General features: G+C 43.8%; 1 protein-coding gene across 1 annotated transcript in view; it reads right to left on the minus strand.

Moving 5' to 3' along the window:
• Positions 1–1,679: 1,679 nt before the first annotated feature.
• LOC144683724 (uncharacterized) overlaps positions 1,680–27,555 on the minus strand; it is a 52,960-nt gene continuing 27,084 nt past the window's right edge. Inside the window, exons 3-5 of the mRNA XM_078547050.1 lie at positions 19,796–19,927; positions 10,001–13,342; positions 1,680–1,915 (exon numbers count right to left, since the gene is read on the minus strand). Of these exons, the coding sequence (XP_078403176.1) occupies positions 1,736–1,915; positions 10,001–13,342; positions 19,796–19,927 (3,654 nt within the window). The 3' untranslated portion in view covers positions 1,680–1,735. The remainder of the gene's footprint in view (positions 1,916–10,000; positions 13,343–19,795; positions 19,928–27,555) is intronic.

The raw sequence follows: 27,555 nt of genomic DNA on the forward strand, positions 1-27,555 counted from the left end.
CGACACACTTCCCTCTCTCTTCCAGGACAGGGTCAGCCAGAAGCACCTGGACAAACCATCACTCAATTTCACACTCAAAACCACAAGCTCAGTTACTGACGCTGCAAATGGGATAGCTTAGAGGCAGGATCTCACTGACACTGAGCACAAGTGACCTGCAGCCAGGGTAAGGGGCAGGGCTAGTGCTGGTGCCAGCTCACCAGAGGGTGAGGGCGTACATGAGTTCTGCTGCAGAGGACTCTGATGAGAGGCAGGATTCAGAAGGAGGCTGATGGGTATGTACAATGACTTGCTTGGTGCATTGGGAAGCCTACTAGAAAGCCCGTGTTCAACATTAAGAAATATGGAGTCGTCCAGCATCAGCTTGGCACAAGGTTTTGTGCAGATCTTGAAGCTGATCTTTTCCACCAGGGAAGTGGTGGCCAACTCCGTGAGTACACTTCTGGATCCAACCATGACGAAGTGGCTGATGTCTCTGCTTCCAAAGCAGCACAAGCAGCTTTCACTGTGTCAGAGTCCTGTGCAGTGAAAGCTCAGACTGAAGTCGTACCAGGTAAGCTTGCTGCCATGCAAACTCAGACTGTTGGCATTATAGCTATGGATACCATTGGGGGCTTGCACAGTGTGTCACAAGATGCACCAAGCGCCTTGACAAATGAGGAGTGACAACTAATGTTGTTGCAGCACTCCTCAGCGAAACTACCATTTTGGGGTGAAAGAGGCCTGGTAACAGATCGCACACAAAGTAAAAGAACCCTACCCCAGGAAAAACTATGTATCCATAAATTTTAGCCTCTTTAAAAACACAGCAATTGAACTTTTAATATAACATGAAATAATTCTGAGAATTGCGAGCAGGTGAGAGACAGTATCAACACACAATTCTTTCCTTACTCCTTCCAAACTCAAATTCTTCCAGACATCTTTGTCTTGGGATGCTAAAAACGTACTGCTTTAAAACTATGACAGATTGATTGTGGGCTTGATTTTACGAGGGGCAGACTGCTCGCCTCCCTGGAAGGAAAGTTGACTGGCAGCCAACACAATGGAACAAGCCTGCCCCGCAGCCACAGGGTGCTGCCAATGGGCTAAACAAGGAGAGAGTGGGAGCAAGCCCAGCAGCACCGACACTCAGTACTGGGCCCTGCTGGGACAGCGAGGGGGAGCAAGAGGAAGAAGGGATGGCTGCCGGAGACAGGCAAGTCCTGGGCTTTTGGGACAGGGAGGGATCAGAGAGCCCAGAGAGAGGCGTTTGGGGCTGGATTTTGGAAGGCAGGTGGTAAGGAACAAAGGGAGGAAAGTTGGCATTTTTTGGTGGGTTGCACCTGACGAGCACAGGACACCCCGAATGATGTTCCCCCCTCTTCCTTCATGCTCTTTTACAACTTGGCCTCAAAAAACAAAAAGGCCTACACCTGCCCGCCTGCCCATACCAACCATATTATGGCATGGACAGTGTAATATCCCAGTCATTTCATTTGGTAACAAGCTCAATTGACCTTTAATTATTTATTTAAATATGGCAGGCAGCTGCCGATTTCAGTGCAACCTACCCCATGTATAAAGGGGGAACAGCTCAGGGGAGGGCGGGAAGGTGGTGTGGTAGGGTGGGGTGGGGTTGGGTGGGGTGGGCTGGGCACCCCCCTCCCCACTGAAAACACACCCTACCAGGGGGCCATAACATCCAGCCTTGCGAGTCATTGCTTAAACAATATTCCAGGTAAAAGCCAAAAAATTAGATGGATGTCATGTGCTGTACGCTGGGAGTCTGAAGGCTATCTAGGTGCTCAAGGAAATAGTCAAAGAGTGTTGGCGTGGTTGCTGTCTGGTTTTTTTCATAGAAGTTTAGAACCGCATGAAGAAGGCCTCCCACTGTCCATTCCTCATCTTCAGCTAATGTCAACAAAATCGGAAACTGGGGGAGAGAGAAAGAGAGAGAGAGAGAGAGAGAGAAAGAGATTACTTTCATTATTTTACAAAAAAATCCTTTTACAATCAGGTCCAAAAAACAAATCAACTGGAATACTGCAAGTGACCACTCTAAATCATATCAGCATTTGCAAGACATTATAAAGCAGCTTCATATGTACATTTAATTATTAAAATTATCTTTTTAGCTGTTTTATGACCATCAGTCCCTCTAATTTTTTTTTTGAAGTACGTGGCCCCTTTAAATATTTTTGCACACCATGCAATCAATTAAAGTTGCGGATGTGTGTATAGCCTGTGGGACTACCTTTCATGGTGGTGCACAGTCATGCAGCTTACATGGAAGATGGTTTATGATATGATTAAAGGATTTAGTGGATAAATTGGGTTATGCAGTGGCAGTTCATTGTGGTGATAGTACATGATATCATGCATCAGCAAGAGAGTTTCTATTTCTGTGACCGACAAGTTTGCAATCTTAGCTATGCCGCTGCAGGAGAAGCGCCACTTACGATCCACAAGTGTTGCACAACATGGTTGAAGCTTTTATATTTTTTAAGCTCATCTATTAGTGATAAATGAAACAGCATTTGACTTCACTCCTACAGCAGTCTCGCAAAGAATCTAGCAACTGCTCAAACAATAGACATTCCAATATCAGTCACCTGACTCCATCTCAAATGAGGAAGTATCAGTTTATTTCACAACAACTTTTGTCATGAAGGGGGAGAAAGTTGGTGAGAGAAACAGAGGGCGGAATTGTCCCAGGTTTGCACAAATTGCGGTATCGGGTGGGAAAAAGGGCGCTTTACCTGATGGCCGCAATGGCGGCTTTTCGCAACGTATCATCCCATTCCCAGCATGTCCCACCTCATTAGTAATGCATTCCCTGGAAGCGTGCCAGGTTGCTGGTGGGGTGGACTCTGATTTGGCCATTCTGCCATCACCTTAGGCCTTCAGTAACCCGGGTGCCATATTTAAAGGGCGCCCCTGCACGGAGCTAGCTCTCTCTAAGGGATCGGAAGCTGCTACAAAGTCATGGCTGCCCATGGGAACAAACATACTGCCCCCAAATCTAGTGACACCTCCCTCAGGTGCCTACTGGATGCTGTGCAGTGTCCTCTACCTCCGTTCTGGGCGAATACCAGCAAGCAAGGTCACCAATCCAGCATGGGAGGCTGTGGCAGCGGTGGTCAACGCCAATGCCCTGCAAAAGAGAACAGCCACCCAGTGCCAAAAGAGGAAGGATGATCTCCTCCACTCTGCCAGGATAAGTCACTCTTCTCATCACTCTCCACTCTCACACTCACAAACCCATCACACATTCACAGGGATCTCACTCACTGCCAGTTCAAGGGACATCACCATTCACTCTCTCACACACGCCATCATCCACACTGCAGATCCTGTCCTCATCCCCTCCATGGCACCACTCACCACACACACATGCCAGGCATCCTTCTCAGCTGGCCTGGCAGGCGACCTGCTTACAATTTCTCCATCTGTCTTCATGCAGGACAAGCTGACATATGACAAGAGGGAGAGGGTGCAGGATGGTAGAGGAATGCCAACATCAAGGTCCTCACAGACTTTGAAAATAGAGCCATCCAGCTGACTGGCGATGACCTGGACCCTTCCTGTGTTGACGGTGAGGTCAGCGGCACTCAACCAAGTGAGGATCCAGCAGTGCAACATCCATCAGACAATCATGCTGTGACTGACTTCACCTGTTCCGCAGTCCCTGCACTAATTATCTCTCCTTGCTTTCGCAGGCACATCTGGAAAGCAGCTGAGGGGGTCCATCAGCCAGGTCCTCGACTCAAGCCCCAAAGGCACCTTGGAATAAGAATCTGATGACACCCTTGTTGAAGACCTGTCACAGCGCTCACCCACACCCTCCCCCAGGGGAGACACACACCTCGGTGGGACCTAGCTCTAGAGTAGCCTCGGGGTCACAATCTGGTGAGCACATCGCACTGTCTGATCCACAGCAGGCGAAGGCAGGGACTTCCCAGACTTCTGGCATTCAGAGGACTGCTGGAGGCCAGAAATCTGCTGAGTTCGAGTCAGATGATGAGCCTCTGGAGTCAGTCATACCTCAGTTGCTGGAGATGCAAAGGCAAGTTCGGGAACATCAGGAAGGGATGTCCACTGCACTCCTCAGATTGTAAGGCACAATGAGGGATCCTGTCCGCCATCAGTATGAGGTAATGGTGCATTGGCATGCAGCACTGAGGGCAACACTGGTAGGATGGCGGCCGCCATGGAAACCTTGGATTGGAATATTGGTCCTGCACTGCTGCATGGGCTGAACTCCATCACTGACATCATAATTGACCTCCAACAGTGTCAACGCGAGAGGGGTGCGGAGCAGCTCGATCTCTTTCCAGCTTCCCCTTCTCCTCAAGGAGTCAGCCAGGGGCCCTTGGGCACCCAAAGGGAGGAAGATCAGCAGCTGCACGCTGTGGGGCCATCCACCCAAGTGACTCACAGTGTCAGGCCCATCTGAATCCTCTATTCCCGTGACCCAGCAGCTCCAGCTCCACAGGCTGAGGAGGGTGCCACTGCCACGCAGCAGGACCCCGAATGAAGGCTGGGGCCCTCCTGGTCTCGGCCCTCCAAAGGGCACCTGCCAAGGTCATCACAGACAGGCTGTAGCAGTCAGCAGGCTGCCTCCACCTCTGCTGTGGATGTCAGGGGAGCACCAAGACATAGCGGCAGGGTTAGGAAAGTTAAGATGATGTAGTTGCATAACCCGGGCAAGGGTATTAATCACTCATACTTAATGTTCACTATTGTAAATAAAGTCCCAAGAATGTCTCCTTGCCTATGGTCCCCTGTTCTGATGAGCAGTAACTCAGATGTGAAACCTTGGTTTCTGCACAAGAAAAAGGCAGGTGTCTCAGTCCAGGGCCTCTTCCCTGTGCAGTGTGTAACCTTCAGACCAAAGTGATGGTCCGGCTTCACGCACACTGGACACATCACTGATGCCTGCACCTCGATGGTGCTTCTCATTGCAGCCAGAACGTTGTGGGCAGGCGTCAGAGTTCCATCATTCTGTGTGCTCTCAGCACTTCTGAGGTGGGGCTGGCCCCCATCTCTTCAGCATCTGTGACCAGTGATGCTGTGCTCCTGAAGGGGTCAGGTGCTGATGGCGGGCAAAGAATCAGATGCATTTGAAGTTTCATGGCTGCATCTCTATGATATGACCCAGATCACAGAGCACAAGCCAGCTGCCCTCAGCCAGACATGAATCAGGCATTCACATTGGCAATGTGAAGATCTATGGAGTGTCCTCACTACATGTCGTCATCATCCTCCTGGAATCGTGCAACTATTAGTGCCTAATGATGTGAGCCTAAGCACCGAGGGTATGTGCGCTGCCGTCAGCCACACAGGAGTCAAACATTCATAGATGCAAGGTGAGGATGTCAGGACTGTCCTCACTGCATCGCGTCATCATCCTCCATGAATCTTGCAGCTACAAGAGCCTCTCGAGCGCACCTGCTTCATCTAGCCAGTGCCAAGGCCATATCGCCAGCATCCTCACCTTCGAGGACCTCATCATCGTCATCCCCTTTGGCATCCTCCTCATCGGAGAATACATGCAGCTCCTCCATCTCCTCCTCAGCCAGGTCATCCCCCGGTTGCAGGGCCAGGTTGCATAGTGTGCAGCAAGTGACGATGATATGCAACACCCTTGGTGCTCCACCAGACCTGTAAAGGCACCAGAACCATATTTTCAAAATGCCTATCGTTTGTTCCACCAAAGTCCGGGTTGCGGCACGAGACTCATTATAGCATCACTCTGCTGCAGTCTGAGGCCGCCGCACGGGTATCATCAGCGACATCCTCTGAGGGTGGCCCTTGTCCGTGAGGAGCCAACCCTGCAGCCTCTGCACTCTGGAAGATGTCAGGGATCTGAGACCTGCTAAGGATGTAGGAGTCTTGGACGTTCCCTGGGAATCATGTACAGACCTGTATGACACCAGCTGAACATTCAGTGAGTGGAAGTCCTTGCAGTTGACATTGTTGACTTACCGTTGCCATGGAAATCTAAGCACCACATGAGTGCAGTTGATGACACCTTGCACCTGAGATCTGCGCAAATCCCAGCGCTCTTGCTTCCTGGCTCTCCTGGGCAAAATGCACAAAGTTCTGCATTTCGCGAAGATGGTGTCCATGACCTCCTGGATACGCTTGTGTGTGGAGGCTTGCAAGACCTCGCACAGGTCTGTGGAGCCCTGCAAGGAGCCACTGGCATAAAAATTGAGCGCCGGCGTCACTTTCATGGCCACCGGCAGTGGATGCCCTCCATGCCCCCGTGGCGCCAAATCCTGCAGATGGTGGCATACATGACCCACTAGTTCCCTAGACATGTACAGTCTTCAGCAACACTGGTTCTCAGTCACCTGCAGGAATGACAGACACTGTCCATAGACCCTGGGTCTAGCGAGGAACCTACGAGCGACGGCTCTCTGTGGATCTTCAGCTGCATGCGCAGCAGGCCCTGCTGCCCCTACATCTTGAGGGAGGTGCTCCTCCTTTGCCAAGCCAGGTACCTCTGTGGCACCACTCCTCCTCTGCTCTCTGCAAGCCACGAGGCAAACCGCTAAATCACCAGGCTCCATGATCATAATGTTCTCCTCCTGCAGAGTCAGAGAGACCCGTGGGTTAGCCTAAGAACCTCTCTTGGTTAAGTCTGAAGGCCCCTTTACGCATGCAGGAGAGTGCTGGCCACCACTTGGATGGTCAGTGTGTAGTGTGCTCATTGGCTGTCCGAAACCCCACCCACCTCCACCCCACTCCACTTGACCGACTGGCGGCAGCTTTGCCCACTGGGCTGCATGCTGTGTTCCCAGCTCAGGCACAGGCATTCTCCTAACCCACTCTGCATTATGGATACTGGTCCAAACCTTAATAAAAACATATCAAGGGGTTGAGCACCTCCACCAGTGACTGCTCCATGGCCACCTTTCACAAGGGGATTGTACAACTTGCCCAGTCAGCCAATTGTTCTGCCGCCCCCTAAAATGCACACTAATTTACAGTCTGCACCCAAGGGGTGAAAACATTCTGGAGCATTTGGTGACACTTTCACGCTTTTGCATTGCTTGAGTGGGCAGAAAATCTCCAGAGGCCCGACACCAAGCGTGTCAATGGTGCTGCAGCTGAATAGTCTCAGCTGTGAAAGAATACTCACTTTTGACAAGCTTTTCCAAGTACATGGCTGTTTCCCTCAACCCCCCTCCCCCCACGGTATGCACTTGTGTACTTCCTTCAGTCTGTGCTGCCATGCCCCACCCCACCGCACCCCCCAACTCTCCTCCGGCCTGACCTGCACTGGGGCCTTTGCCCCACCGCCGCACTGAAAGCCAGCTGGGAAAAAGCGACTTGCCTGTGTGTCCCCCCAGAATGTGTGGCACCGCTTCCTTGATGTCCTACGGGCAATGTCCATGAGCACTGCGCAAGGTTGTGTGCACTCACCTCGGAATTCCCTTGGAGTTCAGCTCACCAGGTGCATGTCGCTTATGTCAGTTGTGAAGCACATCGGTGCGATTGTGCCCAGATGATCTAGCATGGGAGGGGATGATTCCGATGATGAGGGCTTATAATTAGATGCAAATGTATTAAAATGATGTTCCTGGCATGCGGCGGTGGGAAACATGGCCCACCATTGACAGGTGAAGCAGATGATTGCAAACTGGTTTCACGACAGCATAAAACCAATTTTTGGCCTCACGCCATATTGTCATCTCCCGTCATCCCCCCCACCCCCTGCCCCCGGCCACCATGATGCCCAGTGCAAGAGGCATCACAATTGGGCAACCCTTTTCAGTGGCTGATGGTGAAAGGCAAAAGGTGACCTCTCTGCTATTGTGAAAACAGGATATAATTGGTTTGGCAGATTAGAAGGAACGGGAGAAAAATATTAGCATAACCTCAAATAGAAGCATTACAATGATAAGAATGAAGCAAATATTTATACTTATAAATCACAATTATACACTAGCTTTGTGATATTTAACTCATCACTCTGTGGCATGATGCAGCACATTTTTAGAACATTTGTTTGGGTTTTGTTGAAAATAACCACATTTAATTAGTGATGACTGTGTTGTGCCAGCCACGCTAATTGGATGACTACCATACCCAAAGAAAGCCTCCAACACTTTTAAATGTCTCTACCATAGTTTGATTTTTCCCAGTAGATGTGATGCTTGTTAAGCAGATTAACCCATTAACACCATTCAGCTATGTTCATAGATACAGACGGATTATAGATGCTGTATGAGTCAGCTGATAAGATATAGTTGCTTGAAGTATGCTTTCAGTAGATATGAAGTTATAAATAACAGAATGGCGCCAGAGGAGCCAGACTGCTAGATTTCCTATCTGCATACTGAATTGACAGAAAAAAATCCTCACTCACTGTAGTCAGAATTTCCAGTCTGGTACTGGCTCTGGCCTTTTACAGTGAATGAAGTCATAATCCACATGAGTAGGTAACATGCAATAAAATAGAAAATCATCCTATGTCCGTGCAATTTTGTGTGTGTGCGCGTTTGTATGTGTATGCAGAGCCTTTTCTTTGAAAGCAATTAATCATACCAAGGTATAGCTCCACAGGAAATGCAGATGATACCTCATCTAAGAGTCCACTCCTCAAATGTGACCTTAAATGGTGATCGTGAGAAAGCTATTTCATTGTAGGAGCAACCACGCCTGAACCTAAGCACACATTTGTAATGGAGGTCCCTGGATATTGATCAGAAACAGAATCCACCCCAACCCAGGTGCACTGAAGCAAATTAGTTTTGGTTGTCGACCTTGGTTGAAATCAGCTGACTCAGCAGAGTCCAAAGATCAAACCCAAGATTTTCTGGTTCTGTGCCAAAGCATGTGATGCATTTATCAAGACTAATCAGGGGAAGCCGCCCTCTACACACTTTCTTTAACAATTTTACTTAACAACTTAAACAACTAAGAGTCACACGGACTTGAAACATTAACTCTGTTTCTCTCTCCACAGATGCTGTCAGACCTGCTGAGTTTTTCCAGCATTTTCTGTTTTTGTTTCAGATTTCCAGCATCTGCAGTATTTTGCTTTTATTCTTTAAAAACTTGCTGGGTTTCCTGAAAGTGCATTTTAAAATAAAAATCTCCCATTATCTTTTGCAATGTTTCCATATGTTTGCACAAAGGTTATTCTCTTATAAAATATTAGATGGACATAGCTCAAAATAAATAAAATTTATTTTTAACAGATATATCCATTGCATTCAGAAATTTCAACTAGTGGGCAGGCAAACTTAAGAGGGGGAAATCTATTCTCATTGTACATAGACGTACGTTAATTCCCTGGAGCAGCAAGCACTGTGGGCCACCACCTACACAATGTTCTTCATTGGTATCAATGAAAAATGCCATGCCAACTGCCCAAATAGTGGCATGCAGTGCTGCCTGCCCCAGGAGGATTGGCATTATTCTGCGGAGCACCTTTACACTAATAAATTTCTCCCTCAAAAAGTTTTCAACCAAATATGTCCTCTCAACAACACATTAAATATTTCTAATTAACAACTTGATGCTGTATAACTGTGATGCATTCATTTGCAGCTTTGCTCAGAGTATTAGAATGGGGTAATTAATTAATTCACACAATGTTACACAGATCAAATATCCTTTATCCGAAGCCCTGAGGGTTGACTGCATTTTGGATGTCAGATAATTTCAGTTTTCGGATACCACATATAAACTTGCATCACAATAATCTAAGCCTAGATTAGCTATAGTCCAAACTAAATAAAAAGGCTAGAAAATAAAGATATATCGCTGAATAATTTAAGACAGGGTACCTGGAATAAGTTTTTTTTTGATATGTACACCTCAAAAATCATAAGGTGAACAATGCAGAAAAACAACTAGATTTCCCGCACTAAAGGTCAATGAGTTCAAAAAAAGTGCTGTTTTTGGATTTACGGATAAAGGATACTTGACCTGTAACCATTTTACATAAATTCTGATCTCATAGTGGGAATCTTAATAGTCCCCAGTTTGTGACACTTACCTGTACAAAGTCCTCACTTGAAGTCATTATATGGATCTTGGAGATGTTAAGCTGAGACGCTGCTGCCCACTGCAGCATTGCTTGCACCTGTGCATCAACAGCAGGAGACTTAGAGTTAAAGTTCAACAACGAAAGATTGATTGCCCTTGAAGCCAGGGAAGTCGAGTGCTGCATTTCCTCATAGCCTTCCTGTTCTTCAGCCTGGCACTGTAATGTGACAACAGAGTGATTCAGTTCCTCTTGTGCTTGCTTTGGTGATGTTATATCTGTATATTCAACTACATTTAGTCTTTGAGATTTAGTGTTCTGAATTACGGGAACGCCACCCACTCCCCCATCCTTGAATGATTCTTCTGTCTTTATCTTCTGTTGGAGCTTTGGACTCTGATCTCCTGAGCTGTTGGCAACTGAAAGAAGTTTTCTACATAATTCATCGGGGTTTGGAGAATGCATTGGTACCTCCTCTGTAACTGGTTCAGCACTGCAGTGTCTACATGCATCAACCAAGGAGGACTTGAGTATAGTTTCTGCTAGGCTTTCAGCATATGTTTTATTTGTTGGTCTGTGGTCTGGATCCTTCAATATCACTTTAGGTAATTCCAAATTGGAAGACTTTTCTTCATCATTAATAATGAACTCTGAATTAAGGGCTAGAAGTGTATCCTCATATTTATGCTGACATAGTCTTTCCCTCTTTTCTTCAAATAAGCTCATTTTTGTTCCTGCTTGAACAAAGCAACTTTGGTTCTTTCCAGTGAGCTTTTCAGTCTTTACATCGATTTGTGACTCCTCATATGGGTTGAAAAAACTTAAGTAATTGTTATTGCCGTCATTTGTTCCTTCGTGGGGGCTTGCAATGGTTCTAATACCAATACCACCTTCTGAGGCTGGAGTTACTGGATTTTGCTCTTCAGTAAAAAGAGGATCACTGCATAGAACGTCTGTTTCACTGCTTGCCTGAGATTTCATTGTTTCTAGTGATTTTTTGATTTGGTGTTGTTCTGTGCTGGCCCCAATGAAAAAAGGGTTTGCGTCAGTGCTTCTGGCTGCTGGGTCCGTGTTCTGCAACTGTTCTGATGCAAACATAGACTCAGTATTGGTAGAGCTGGCCTGCTTCAATTGATATTGAGTTTTAAATACTTGGAGGGCAGACTGTACCATCCCTTTTACCCATTCTTCTGACATTGAACTTATCTGCTTAATATGATGTGAATGCCTACAATCTTTGTTTGCATTCTCAGAAGATATTTCACCTTTCCCATTTGTGTTACGTTCTCTATGGTCAAGTAAATCAATTTTGTTCAGAAACTTAATGACTGAATTGATAATCTTCTGTGCTAATCTGTCAGCATAATCTCGTAATAGGCTTTCGACACTCACCGGAAAACTGGCTCCGTGTTTATTCTCATTGCGTTCATTTGAAATTCTTTCTGCTTCCTGAATAACTGTATCGGAAGAAAATGGGTTCAGTTCTTCTGAAGCCTGGGTATTCAGTTGGTATTCATTGTTAAGTGTAATGCCATCACAATGCTGGCCTTTAACTGCTTTAGGAACAATATTTTCTCCCATGATGCTGCAAACTACTTGTGCAGAAGAAAAGACAATACCTGACATCAAATGACTGAAATAGTCTTGTACAGTTTTTTCATCGGTGCATGAATTTGCCGATGGTTCATTTTTTGAAGCCAGAAACGGTGGCTCCGAGTTTTGTAACCTCTCCTCTTCAAGCACCTCTGAAATTCCTGTGGTGTCTTTTCTATTAAACTCTTGAGACAATGATCGTATTAGCTTTCTCATAAATTCAGCCTTTTCCTCAGTGTCTTGATTCTCCTCAGACAAGCAAAAATTGACGGTTTCCTTTGGGGTTGGTGGAGGTGGTGAAGGAAGGAATTCTTTTGCCAAGCCTCCCTTAAGCTTTCTAGTAAAACTCCTCTGACTGCCACCCAGCTGTGGCCTCAGTGGTGTAGGTGGAGGGGCATCAGGATAGTCCAGTGAACCCTTCTTGGTGAGCCCAAGTTTATCAAACACAAGTTTCTCATAGTCATGATCATCAGAATTTTCTTTGTCTGATGCTGATAAATGCCTTTCCCTGTCTGGGGAAGAACCATCCAAACATTGTTGTGATGCTTTGGTTAAGCTTTCAACTTGTTCACCTTCAACCAATGGTCTTCCTTCAGCACATGATGAACTTTTTGTATTTCTTGTAAGATGATTAAGTTCATGTGTAAGGATGTCAGATTGTGACACCTCTGAAAGGTCTTTATTTTTATGTGATCCATTATAAGCAAGGTGTGAATTCTTATTTTCTTCTTCGAACTGTTGTAGTTTGTTTCTCGTCACCATCCTTCCTAAGCTTGCTTCCCTGGTGCTGTCAGAAATTACTTCATGGGTCAGTCTCATTGCGTAATTCTCCACAACAGGAAGCACGACTATTTCTCCTGAGGAGTTGGCAATTATTGACTGTGAAACGCCGTCAGCAAAGGTCTCTTCCATTTGACTCTCAACCTCCTGAAAAGACTGCTGAATAATACTAGAGGCCTCTGTGCTTGCCAGATGGGCTATGCCATAGTGCAGAACATCTTTCCTTTCATCCTTAGATACATCAAGGTTCTTCTCATCTCCTATTGCACTACTTATACTTAAATTGTCTTGTGCTGATTTAGGCAATTCATCAATACCTGCAAAATTTTGATTTAAATGGGAGTGCGGGATATTATGAGATAACATCTCTGATGAAAAGTGACCTTCCATGGGTTTCCAGACCTCTGGCTGTTTCATTGTAGTTTCGATCCCCCGAGGAGCACTGTCCTCAATCACTGTGCTAAGTATTTCATTCGACATAGACTCTGCATAATTAGAAAGTACTTTAAAGAATTGTGATCCACTGGCCCATGGAAGATTGGAAGGAGTTCCCACAGCTATGTCTGTTGTTACATTTGGCAACTGAATACCCTCTGCAAGACTACATGCTGAAGAATGTACACGACTAGAAAGCCTTTGAGAAACTGACTTCTGCTGACATAACTGCTCTGATATTGGAAGATCAATACTGGGAAGAGATGGAGTATTAACACCAGTCATGGAAGTATCATGAAGATAAGTATTGACATCAGGAGCAGGCACTTTTATTCTTTGAGGAGTATTAGTATCAGGAAGAGAAATATCAGTAGTGGAAATGTGCTGTGATTTCTCTGTACTGTCACAATTGATATCAGGAAAATTTCCGGTAATTGCATGGATTGCATGCTGGAATCCCAATGCATATTTTCTGAGGCTGCAAAATACAGAACTACTGTTGTAGCTGGGAGAGGGTGACAGGCACATTACTCCTTCTGTGGAATTCTGTTATTCAAAAAACAAACAAAACATCAATCAATTTAGTCATGTACTACAGTAAAAAAAATCAGTTTCATATAAATTATATATTAACTTCTATTATATTTGTAGCAACAACATTATAACTTGGGTCCAGAACTTTCTTGAAGCTGCACTTCATCCACTGCCATAGTTTTGCTGGAACTGCAGTGAAAACCTGATTTACCTGTATGCTGTTCTTCCAGGGAAGTTATGGCTACAGAGCAGGAGCAGCTGCAAGGAAATTTCTGGCCTAGGTTTTTTAAATGACCATGGATTTTAGACTAATAATAAGTGAAGCCAGCAGCACTCTCAATTATTATGGAATAAATCGGACAGCAACTTCCAGAGTCCACACATATGCCATTAGTTATGTAAATCGGGAAATTGCTGCCTGACTTTCCCTTTTCCACAATCTGTCCTACACAGTATCTTGCCATTGAAATCAATGAAAGGGTATGAAATTGCTATACTTATTGACAAGTTATCCAGTCAACATGCCAGAAAATGGTAGGACTGATGTATCCAGATGCAGGTGAAGTTTTAATGATAGGTTAAGTCTTAATTATTGCAAAGCAAGCTCTCTGGCACTGAAAAATAACATTTACAAGTGAGGAGCCTAATTCCTTCAAAATGTAATTATTGTTGGACATCTTTTAAAAATTAAAACAATCATTTTTAAACCTTTTCTGTATCTTAATCTGATTGTTGTTTCCCTCTCGTTATTTCACAGTCTGGATATGATTTCATAATGAATTAAATATTCTAACTTCTACTGTCTGGTTTAAACTTTGTGCAGATCAGTAAGGATTCTTGGTTGAAGAGACACAGAACACAAAATTAATTTGCCCAATATTGTGTCTAGCTACCTTATTTCCATAAAATAGACTTATTTAATGGTTGCAGTGGAGGTGGTGGTCATTTGGCCCATTGTATCTGTGCTAGATTTCTGAAAGAAGTCAACTACTCCCACTCCCCAGCATTTTCCTCATAGCCCTACAAATGTTTTCTCTTCAGTGCCTATCCATTATAAATTATTACATATGATAAACGGCACAGAAACAGACCATTTGGCCTAACTAGTCCATGCCAGCATTTATGCTCCACTCGAGCCTCCTCCCAACTTCTGTCATCTTCCTACAATTGTAACCCTTTATTCCTTTCTCCCTCATATGCTTATTTAATTTCCTCTTACACGTATCTATATTAATTTCAACTACTTCCTATGGTAGCGAGTTCCATATTATCATCACTCTTTGTGATGATGCAGAAGTTTCTTCTGCATTCCCCATTGGATTTATTGGCAATTTGTCTTATATTGATGGCTAATTCCCTTCTGAAAGCTACAAATCTGCCTCCACCACATTCTTAGGTAGTGCATTCCAGATCCTAAACATTTGCTGTGTAAAAGGTTTGTCCTCATTGGTTCTTCTGCCATTCACCTTAAATCAGTGTCCTCTGGTTCTCAATCTTTCTACCAATGGAAACAATTTCTCTCTATCTACTCTGTCTATAGACTTATGATTTTGGGCATCTCTACCAAATCTCCTCTCAGGAACGAAACCACAACTTCTCCAATCTATCCATGTAATTGAAGACCCTCATCCCTGGAACCATGCATTTTTTCTAAAGCCTTCATCCTTCTGAAAGTGTGGTGCCCAGAATTGGGCACAATACTCTAGTTGAGGCTGAACTTGTGTTTTATAAAGGTTCACAATAGCTTTGTTGCTTTTGTATTCTATGCCTCTACATATAAAGCCCAGGATCTCGTATGCCTTTTTAATCATTTTCTCAACCTGCCAAGCCACCTTCAATGATTTGTGCACATATTGCCTCTAGGTCCCTCTGCTCCTGCACCCCTTTCAGAATTGTATCCTTTATATTGCCTTTCCTTGTTCTAACTAACAAAATGTATCACTTTACACTTCTCTGCATTAAATTCCAACTACCATGTGTCCACCCATTCCACCAGCTTTCTATATCCTCTTGAAGTCTATCACTATCCTCCTCACAGTTTACGATACTTCTAAGTTTTATATCATGTGCAATTTTTGAAATTGTGCGAAGAAAAGCAGTAGTCCTAATACTGACCCATGAGGAACCCCACTGCATACCTTTCTCCAGTCCGAAAAACAACTAACCCAGCCACTGATGCAGGCAAGCCAGTGGGTATCAGTGCCGGTCCCTAGCCCAAATAAATGGGGAGGATTAGTGGTAGGAATCGCATCTGGCTGTAAAACCCATCCACCAAATCCAAAACATGGTGGTTGATCAGAAGGGGGAGTGACAAACCTGCATTGTGGTGGCCCCATGTAGCATGAGAAAAGTCGGAAGACAAAGACGGGTCCAAAAAGTGTCTAGTACTAGTACTACCTGTTTCCTGTCACTCAGCCAACTTTATATCCATGCCACCACTGTCCCTTTTATTCCATGGGCTTCAGATTTTCTGACAAGCCTGGTATGTGGCACTTTATCAAATGCTTTTTGAAAATCCACGTACACATCAACTGCATTACCCTCATCAACCTTCTCTGTTACCTCATCAAAATCTCAACCAAGTTAGTTAAATGTGATTTGCCCTTAACAAATCTATGCTGGATTTCCTTCATTAATCCACATTCTCCCAAATGACCATTAATGTTGCCCCCAATTATTGTTTCCAAAAGCTTTTCCATCACTGGTTAATCTGACTGGTCTGTTGTTGCTGGGCTTATCCTTACACAATATCCGTAATGTTTGCAATTCTTGTCCTCTAAACACCAATGTATCTAAGGAGAATTGGAAGATTATGACCTATCGAAAAACAGTACTTCTTCACAAAATTAACACCATTTTTATTATTTAAAACAACTGTGATTTTCATAAAATAGTAATAAGAGTTTTGTGTTCTTCCTTCCCAATTTGTTGCACTGCTGGAATTCCTTAGGTTCCAACCAATAAATTATTTATAGGTATTTGCTATTCTATGAATCATCCTCTTCATTAGAATCTAGCCATACAATATATCCATCTAAACTCCTTATAGAAACTAAACAGGAAGAGGCTATTTAGCCTCTAGACCCTGTTCTGCCATTCAATGAGATCATGGCTGATCTAGTTCCAAGCTGTAAATTTAGTTCTGCCATGCCATGGGCCAAGGGTTAAATATGACGCTTTCCCGGCCCAACTATTTGAATCTTTGAAGCATCGAGGAAGTTTCCAGATTTAACTCTATCATTGCATGAAGCAATCTAATTTTTGGGTACAGGTAACAATAAATAGCATCTAAACCACTCAATACTATTTTCTGGCACTCACTCCCAGCTATCTGCTTTTCTTAATCTATTTAAAGGACAGAAGTTTATTTAGCTAAACCAGTTTAACCTGTTTATTCAACATTTGCATGAAAGAATTGAACACAAGATCCAATTTGGAAATACAGCTTGCACATTCCATTAAATTAGATGCAAGAAACAACTGGATTACTATGGGCAGGATTTTCCAGTCAGCGAGCAGGGGGGGGGTGGGGGGGGGCTCGCCGACACGTAAAATGACGCGCGATAACATCGGGCAGAACTCCCGACGTCATCCCGCCCCATTTAAATTTTCAGGTAGGCGGGGGCTCAGCAAAATCAGCTGCAGCCCGCCGACCTGTTAAATGGCCAATTGAGGCCATTGACAGAGTCATTAAAGTAATTAAAGGACCTGCCCGTCCAACCTTTTTAACGTGGTATTTTTATGGCTAAAGCAGATACAATGTGGTAATCCACATTAACCACCATATTGTGTCACCTTTATCCATTCTCTTACTTCTTAAAAGAATTTTCTAAACATTGGTCAAAGATGAAATACTTTTTAGAAATCTTTCCAGCAAGTATGCATTCACTCAGATTCTTCCAAATGCCTCATAATTTCATCCCATAGGCTCTAGTTGTTTAAAATAAGACTAACTGGCCTATCATTTCCTGGCTTATCTCTCCTTTTCTGAAGACGGCACTCATATTTCCCACACTCCAGTCCTCTGGCAGGCCTTTAATTTTCCTCAGAATTTTGGAAAATTATCAATAGAACTTCCACTATTTCTTCCATAACTTCCCTCAGAAACCTTGAAACCTTATGTTTGAGTAACTTCATTAGCAACTCTTCGAATAATAACCCTGGTAATTTGAATATATAATTCCAAATTCTACCTTCTCAGTGAACTCTGAAACAATGTATTTATTTAGTATTTTTACCATTCTCCCACTATAAGCTTACCTCCTTCACCCTTTCATGGCCATACTTCTATAGTGACCTAATGTGCCAACAGGTGCCTTTCTAATGTCCTTGATAGTTTGTCAATTTTCTTTCACACTCTTTCTTACTATCCTAATCTCCCTTTTTGTATGTCCTTATCTTAAATTATTTATGTTCCCTCAGAAAGGCCATGGGGATAGATGAAGCGGGGAACAAGTATCATGCAAGATCTTCCAAGGTTTTGATTAAGGCACACTGTTGAGGGAGAATTTAGAGAGCTTTGCTCTGCATTTAACCTCCTACATTGCAACAGTGACTAAACTTTAAAAGTTCTTCATTGGTTATAAACGAATTTGGGGCATCCTGAGGTTGCGAAAGCCACTATAAGAACAGAAGCCTTTCTTTTTGTTCGTTATCATCTGGCTCTGCAGGCAATACAGGCTCCTTTTCTACTGTTATTCTCTTTAAAAACAGTAGTTTCTGGCAATTATATTGTTTCTATTTAAGTTGAAATTTAAGACATTGTTTCTACTATCTCTGTGAGCTCCCAAAACCATATTGCAGCTGTAGTTGTGGGCAAGGCAGCACTCAATCAACCACTTGCTGCATTTCAACTAATGCTATCCTGAGAATAGCTGCTGGAGTTGACTCTCCCTCCCACACCAATAGATAGGGCTCAGATAATAGCATGTGTGGAATTGCAAGCACAAATGTATGCCCCACATCCCAGTCTTTTGCCACAGTGTAAGCATACTGCAAAATCCCTATGTTTTGCTAATCAACAAAACCCAACTTAAGTACTATAACTGACTAGCTGTGGTATAATAAAGCTTCTATTGAACTATATTTTTAATCCTGCTTGTGAAATGTCCTGGGTAAAAATGGCTAATAGGTGACTTGATGGAGAAATGTGCTTTGGGCCTTCATTGGCCAAGTGTTTTTGATCTCAAAGGGCTTGAAGGGAACAAAAAGGTAAACTTCAGTAGAAATCTAGTCTAGCATGAAAACAGACAAGCTGCTGCATGAGAACTAAAAAATAAACTTCCTAGCAGAAAGCCAAACCCAGATACAGTTAGAGGCAAAACAAAATAACTAAGTACCAAGGCCACTGTGCTTTTCCTGCTTTAGTAAAACGTGGCTTTGGAATGTTTAGAAACTGATAGGAGTCTGAGTGTGACACTCTGACCTGATCTGGGTGGGCAGATGGGTACATGACATCTTTTGTAATTGGGGTGTTCAAACATTAGTGAGGTAATGGTTGGGTTAAGCTAGTCTCTTTACACAGCAAAGCCTATGAAAAGATAAGAAGGGATTCCCTAAGCAGAAAAGGGTACAGATATTTGACCAGAGGATGTTTGGAACCATCCCACAGACAAACCTTTGCAAAAGGCTGTGCAGGCGGAGCGATCACATGTGTATGTGTCACATTGACTTGTGCATTGGTGACAGGCGCACGGCCATTTAGCATTGTTACTTGGACATCACACTTCTATCCAGAGTGTAATGGTAATGCTGTTTTGCTTTGATACCACTGTTCAGCCATATGTGCCAAGTCTTACTGAGTAAAATATAACCAGTGTCACCACTAAGAGTTATCACTTTGAATTCTTGAGAATGAAGGGATTAAAAGGTTAATTGTCTATGACCACAGGCCCCTCCTCCCCCCCCGGACCAAATTCCAACAGCAGTTCGATTAATTTTAGAGTGTTTAAAATACACAAAGAGATGCTGAAAATTGCAGGATAGGGCAGATTTGAGTCCTTCATTCACCTCTTGAGCTACCTTTAATTCCAGCATAGAACCATGACAGCATTAATGTCTCTCTGTGTCAGTCACACAGAAAATGAGATTTGGAGAACCTTACCTCAGTTGCTAATTTGAATCAATAGCATAAAACTGCACCATAATTTAGCACAGAGTCATTAATTTTACTCAGAAGGGCCAGAGGGAGAGTTGAAGTGGGGAATAAGAATCATAAAAGATCTTTCAAGATTTTGACTAAGATGCACTATTCAGGTCAAATCCAAAGAGCTTTTCTTTGCAGGTAATCTGTGATATTATTGATCTGACAATGCTTGAATCTAAGAGGACTTACACATTGGAAAAGTGTTCCGGTTCCCAGTTAAGGAAAGCAACATCTCAAGAAGCATAAAAATCCTGTACCCAAGAATGTATGCAAGGAGAGAGGCCTTCTGATTGGCTAATTTTGCTAGCTTTACAGTTTACCTGTAAACCATCTGTTGTTGCCTCAGAATGCTGCTGTAACCCTTTGATTAAAATTACATCATCTTCTTTTAGGTGATGCAGTTGGATGGATTCCATCAGCTCATGGAGTTCAGGGTAGGTGGAAGTCACTTCCTAGGTGAGAACGCATGAAGCAAATAAATATAATATTGTCTATGTATCAAAGAAATTGCAGAAAACAATAATTATGAAATCAAAGTAATAGTTAGGCCCTAGGTTTTGGAATGAAAGACTGGACCAGAAATTTGGTTGACAAAGCTGAAAAGCATTCTCCCTTAAAAATATTTCATTTTACTGTAACTTTCCCATTTTATAACTGAAGGATCCAACAATAATTTTATGGTCTCACAACATCCTAAAGTGCTTTTCAGCCAATCAGGTACTTTTGAAGTTTAGTTACTGATGTACCGTAGGAAACATGACAGACAATTTATGCACAGCAAGGTCCCACAAAGAGCTATGATTTAAAAGATCAAATATTCTGTTTTTAATTATGTCAGCTGTGCAATAAATACTGGCTAGGACACTAGGGGAATTCACCCATTCTTCTGGAAATGCTGCCATAACAAGCCAGATGGAGCTTCAGTTTAACATCTCACCTGAAAGACAGCACTGTTAATAGTAGAGCACTCCCCCCAACAAGGCACTGAAGTATCAGCCTTGATTATGTACTAAATTCTGTGGTGGAGCTTGAACCCACAACCTCTGACTCAAAGGAGTGCTAGCACTGAGCCAAGGCGGACAAAGACCACAGAACAGCTTCCTTCTGTGCTGTGAAGTTTTATTTTTCTATAGCCTTTAGTTGTAGTAACCTTCCCAGTTTTGAAGGAGGTGCCCTTGGATTTCACACCCCATTAAAATACCTACTGCATGAAATTCAAGGACCAAGGTTTCATGTGTCTACTGAAATATCAGATATGTCTTTAAAGTGAAAATTTGACACACTGGATCAGGCAATTGACAAACCAGGTAGAATGGTGCAAGGAGATTGCTGATTGATTAGGATAGGTGTGTGCAAATAGATGAGAGTTGTTGGGGAAGGGTAGTGTAGGGGAGAAAGACAAATCTCTCTCATGAGCAAAGCACAATCAATCATTCAGTGGCAAAGGTAATGGCTGCTATTATCATTATGCCTTCCATTTCCTTTTGACTCATCAAAAATTGCTGCCAGCAGCACAACTTGTTTATTGTCGAACCTAACATTTTATTCTGGCTATGGACAGACCAAATTCTCAACTCACTGGTATAGTGCAACTTTTACATCCTTGGTTTGAAAGGAACCTTCCCTTAATATCAGGGGAAGGCCAGAATGGAAAAAGCTTGAAGTGATTTTGCAGGAACTAGAAGTGTGCAAATTGATAAACGGGATAGATTTGGGACAATTTTAACTTGGTCTTTGTCCATCGTAAGCTGATTTGCAGTACAAGTAGGGCATGAAAATGACAAGAGTCATCTTTGCCACCCAGTTCTTACAGAAAACTTCAAACTCTCCTCCCCCCACACCCCCGGGTTAAATGCTGGACCTTCTTTTAAAGCAGCATGAACTTCTTTTAGCTTATTCTTCACACTCAGCTTCTGTATCCCAACATCTGTGTTGTTACATCCAATTTTTATAGCCTGTCAGGAAATCAGTGAACCCAGTTTTACTTGAGCACATGATTCTGCCACCAGGCTACAGAAAACCCATTTAACTACATAAACGACTAGCAATCTGGGGATAGATACCCATGTCTTGGGATCAGAATTAAAAGGACAGTATAAAAGCAGCTTTTGATGCTTTTAAAAATCTTAGCTTAAAGAACATTTTAGCCAGTAATGAGATTTGACTTTCTTTTCTTGAACAATGTCACTCAGAGCATCCCCTAGTGATCAGATGTGGCACTGCTGCCCTTCATTCTCCATGGTAACCTGGGCAACTGGTTTAAAAAAAGCCGAAAACCCACAAATAATCCTGAATGTGGAACTGATGGAATACAAAGAAAAGGAGTTTAGTTGATTGTGAGGGGTTTGTCATGATGTATCATTTTGATCACTTTTAACACAGTGCACAAAAGTACAGTTTACAACTGTGGTGGTGGTAGATTAAAAAATTACTGTAGACTGCTAACGACATGAGATTTTTTTTTTTTTAAAAAGCACATCTTCTGACCAATGAATTCTCATTTTTGACACGAGGCCGAATTTTACAGCCCTGTTGGAATGGGGGCAGGGCCAGAAAACGTGGTGAGCCGTTCAAAAATCCATTGACTTTGGCAGGGCCGGAGAAGCCCACAGGGCAGGAGGGGATCATAAAATTACTTTCCTGATTTTCTGGACCTCGCATCACTTTGGAGCCTATACTGTTTGTCAATGGGTATATCTCTGGTGATTTTTGGAATCAAGTTGAACTCACCACCACTCCAACCTTATTTTCCTTTTGGTTTGACAAATTGTGGCAATTCCTCGGGGACAGGAATGCTTCAAAAAAAAAACCAGACTGGGAACATCCTCACAGAAATGGATGCAATCACTCAAAGAAAAAAATCGACCATAAAAGAAAACAGACCTCGGAGACTTCCATCAAGGACATTGAAAGGATTTTAAAACCTGCATTGTAGCTGTTTATTTGCTTTTTTAAAAAAAAATGAGGATATTCATTAAATAAACAAATTTGTAACTGGGACGCTTAGAAAGCAACAAACTATTATGAACACTTCTGCCTTAAGTTCAAGTGTAACCAACAATGGAAGTAATTAAGGTCTGAAAAGCTCTGACAACTTTCCCCTCCCACTTCCACCAGCCCCCACCTCCCACCACCTGCCACCAATTTGATTGATTCTGGCCACATACCTGCAGTCCCACCTTCCAAATGATCTAATCCATGGCCACCGGCAAATCTCTGGAACATTGCACAAGGACTGGGGATGTTGACAATGGAGAACATCACAGCCAAGCTTTGCCAAGTCAAACCGTGCCACGACAAGTCACATTCTGTTTACTCAACATCCACACACATGTTCTAAAAGTAGCCAGGAAATTACGGTCTTCAGCAGAATCTCTGACAGATCTTTGCCATCCCAATATCGACAGTTTAGGTGCCCCTGCAAGCACCCCTCCCCAGACCCACCTGAGATATACTAAAATATTTAAATATGATTTACATTTGACTACAATGCTTGCTGAATCAGAAGTGGGTGAAAAACTCCACCAACGTTCTTTAAAATGGATTACATTCTACAAGAAAATGCAGGCTCAATTTTACATTCTGCATTAATTCAGTTCAATTTTTAAGGCTTCTGATGGTGCATATTTTAAAAGATGTTCACATTTTTAGGAAAAAAAATCAGCCCCTCTAACGCTTACATTGACTTGTAAAAGTTGAAAAAAAGTTAGGTGAGCATGTGAACAGCAACCTATTGTATTCTGTACAATTTTGGTCTCCTTATCTAAGGAAGGTTATACTTGCCATACAGAGAGAGCAATGGAGCTTCACCAGACTAATCCCTGGAATGGTGGGGGATTGTCTTATGTGGAGAGAAGACTAGGTCTGTATTCCCTAGAGTTTCGAAGAACGAGAGGTGATCTCAATGAAACTTACAAAATTCTTACAGTGCAAGACAGGGCGGATGTAAGTAGGATGTTTCCCTGGCTGGTGAGTACAGAACCAGGGGATAGAGTCTCAGAATAAGGGGAAGGTCATTTAAGACTGAGATGAGGAGGAATTTCTTCACTCAGAGGGTGGTGAATCTTTGGAACACTCTACCCTGGAGGGTTGTGGAAGCTCAATCATTGAGCATGTTCAAAACAGAAATCAATAGATTTCTGGGTACTAATGACATCAAGGGATATGGGGATAGTGGGGAAAAATGGCATAGAGATAGATGAACAGCCATGGTCTGTTTGAATGGCGAAGCAAGCTCGACGGGCCAAATGGCCTTCTCCTGCTCATGTTTTCCTACTGCATCAGCATCCCAGGTATATTCCACACTATCCGCTGCAGAGATTAGTGAATCTGTTTCTCAAACAGAAGGTCCAACGCTGCTATCGCTCACAAGCAATGTTCTCCATTTATCCTTGCTCAGTAGTGTTCTTAGCCACTGACTCATTATCATATTTTTCCTCTCCCTTCTCTAGCTTGGTAGTGCTTCCCAGATCCTCCTCTGATCATGCAGCATATTTCTGTAGTATAAAGGGTTAATGGCTATTATGCTAATACCTAGAGTGCATCATCAGTGATGTCAGATGACGTCAGATCACATGTAACTGGAACCTGAGGGAAGAAGGTTCTAATGGAGAGCTGCTAAAGCCTGTCCCAGTAAATAGTTGATAAACGTTCGCTAGTTTGCAACTGCATGGTTTCCAGCTCTCTTCTATCAAAGACTCTCGTAACCTGGTCGAGATAATAATACATGGTAGCAGTGGTCTGCGAACCATTTACTAAGATTCCCAGTTGACGCTGATAAAGGTGGGAAAAGTGAAGACTGTCAGCCTGGTAGAGCACACTCAAGAAACACCTGCAGCAGCAATCGAACAACTAATCGCGACCAGGGTCCCACGACAGCCAACTAGAAAGTACACAGAGGCATGGAGAAAATCTTGCCTCTGCCCAAGTCCTGACCTCATGGAGTGTCTTGACCAAGCTAGGCACTGAAGAAACTGGCATCACCAATTCAGTCGATACCAGACTGCCTCTGGACTTGCTCAGAAACCAGATAAGAATTAGGTAAACGTTCTCCTTCATGCAATTGACAAATGTGTGATAACATTTTAAGAAGCCAGCGTATTGAGGAAAAAATGACAAAATTTGAAGAAGTCATCAAAGCCTTTGATACCTACTTTAGCCTATGGCGCAATATTGTCATAGACTAGGCCAAACTCAACCTGCGCAACCAGGAACCTGGTGAGAACCCAGTCACTGACCTCATCTCCTCTGGAGATCTTCCCTCCACAGCTTCCAACCTCAGTCTCCCAACCCTGCATAGCCCGCTTCTACCTCCTTCCCAAAATCCACAAACAGGACCATTCTCGTAGACCGATTGTCAGCCTGTTCCTGCCCCATGGAACTCATTTATTCCTATTTTGACTCCATTCTCTCTCCCCTTGTCCAGTTTCTTCCCACCTACATTTGCGATTCCTCTGATGCCCTAGGTCAAATCAACAATTTCCAGTTTCCTGGTCCTAACCTCCTCCTCTTCACTATGGACATCCAGCCCCTCTACACCTCCATCAGGCCCCCTCACACAATTCTTATCAGTGCTGCTTCCTGCTCTCATCCAGACCTGGAAAAAATTATCGGTTTTGCTTCCAATTTCCACCCCTGTCTCACCTTCACATGGTCCATCTCCGACAATTCCCTTCCCTTCCTTGACCTCTGTCTCCATTTCTGGTGACAGATTGTCCACCAATATTCATTACAAGCCCACCGACTCCCACAGCTACCTCGACTACAGCTCCTCACACCCTGTTTTCTGTAAGGACTCCATCCTATTCTCTCAGTTCCTCTGCCTCTGTCACACCTGTTCTATGATGCCACTTTCCAAAACAGCGCTTCTGACATGTCTTCCTTCTTCCTTAACTGAAGGATCCCCTCCACTGTGGTTGACAGGGCCCTCAACCGTGCCCAACCCATCTCCAACACCTCTGCCCTCATCCCTTTCCTCCCTCCCAGAACCATTATAGGGTACCCCTTGTCCTCACTTTTCACCCCACCAACTTCCACATTCAGAGGATCATCCTCTGCCATTTCCACCAACTCCAGCATGATGCCACCACCAAACACATCCTCCCCTCAATCCCGTCAGCATTCCGTAGGGACCGTTCCTTCCATGACACCCTGGTCCATTCCTGCCTCACTGCCAACTCCTCATCCCCTTCCTATGGTACCTTTCCATGCAATCGCAGAAGGTGCAACACCTGCCCCTTTACATCCTCCCTTCTCATCATCCAAGGCCCCAAACACTCCTTTCAGTGAAGCAGCGCTTCACTTGCACCTCCTTCAATTTGGACTGCTGCTCCCAATGCAGTCTCCTCTACATTGGGGAGACTAAACGCAGACTTGGTGACCACTTTGCGGAACACCTTCACTCAATCCGCATGACCAAGACCTCCCTGTCGCTTGCTATTTCAACACACCACCCTGCTCTCATGCCCACATGTCTGTCTTTGGACTGCTGCAATGTTCCAGTGAAGACCAACCGCAAACTGCAGGAACAGCACCTCATCTTCTGATTAGGCACTTTACAGCCTTCCAGACTTAACATCGAGTTCTACAATGTCAGACCATGAACTCTCTCCTTCATCTTTACCCCTTTTTTCATCCAATTTTTAAAAATTATTTTTTCCCTAAACCCCCCACCCACCAACAGGGCCATCTGTCACTTGTTTTTATGTTTTACTTTCACAGAGCGCTAACCCTTGTTCTGCTATTAACACATTCTGCTATCTTACCTTTATGCCGCTATCAGCACCTTCTTTAGTCTGTAACACCACCATTAACACTTCCTTTATCCTATGTTCATGACATCTTTGTCATATATTTTTCCTTGGCTCTCACCTGCTGATCTTCTATTTTGCTCCACCCCCTCTTAAACAGGGTAAAATCCATCACATTTCTACTTCTCTTTAGCTTTGAATGTCATACGGACTCGAAATGTTAATTCAATTTCTCCCTCCACAGAAGCTGCCATACCAGCTGAGTTTTTCCGGCATTTTCTGTCTATTTCAGATTTGCAGCATCCGCAGTATTTTGCTTTTAACCTGGTGAGAATATCGATTCTTTTATAAACAACCTGCATCACTTAGCAGATAACTGTGAATATGGGACATTAAGAGAGGAGCTCATCAGAGACTGCATTGTAGTGTGGGCGATCGATGAAGCATTCTCAGACTTCCTACAGTCCAGAGAAGATCTCACTTTGTCCAAAGCAGTACAGTTAGCCAGGCAGGCTGAACATCATGAACAAAACAGGCTAGTCATCCGGCGTGATGGGGAGCCTTCCTGAGGGTACACTGCCGACTTGGTCCAGTTCGTGAACCATACGGCTATCAGCGCGCCAGCCAGAAAACAGAGCGGTGGTCAGTGCTACTGTTCCATGTCCATGTTGTGGCGGGAAAAGAAAACCTCATCGGAGCAAAGCTTGACCAGCAATTAATGCCGAGTGCCACAATGGGAGGGCATTTTAAAACTAGCATGCCGTTGCAGTCATTTTCAGGTCAAAAATTTAAAAAGAGAGACTGATCAGATCAAGAGTGTCCAGGAAACAGAAGATCCAGAGAATCACAAAGTGCCTTTCTTGGGTGAAACTGCAAAATCTAAGGACATCTTTTGGATTGCGGACATCACGGTTAATGGCCACAAAACCAATTCTATGTCGGACACAGGTGCAGAAGTGTCCATTCTGTAATGTGGCTGAAGCCTGAATTTCTCCAACCATCTACGACTCTACTGCATGCTCCAGGGGGCACTCCACTCAAGGTACAAGGGCAGATGACTGCTATATTTTGCAATAGGGGGCGAGAAATTGCAGCAATTCTCTATGCTTTTCCAAACCAGGAGTGGTTATTACTGAGCCAGGGCGCCTACCCAGATTTGCAACTTCTTTACAGGACAGAAGAGCTGAACAGTCGGGCTAAACTGGATAAATTCAAAGGGAATTTCAAAAATTGTTTACGAGTCCGGGGCAGCTCCACACGGCTAACTGCATTACTTTAAAGCCAAATGGTATGTTTATTTACCCCACAAAAGGCCCCCCCACCCTCTCTTG

The sequence above is a fragment of the Cetorhinus maximus genome, chromosome 8, assembly GCF_964194155.1.
Source record: "Cetorhinus maximus chromosome 8, sCetMax3.hap1.1, whole genome shotgun sequence".
NCBI lineage: Eukaryota > Metazoa > Chordata > Chondrichthyes > Lamniformes > Cetorhinidae > Cetorhinus > Cetorhinus maximus.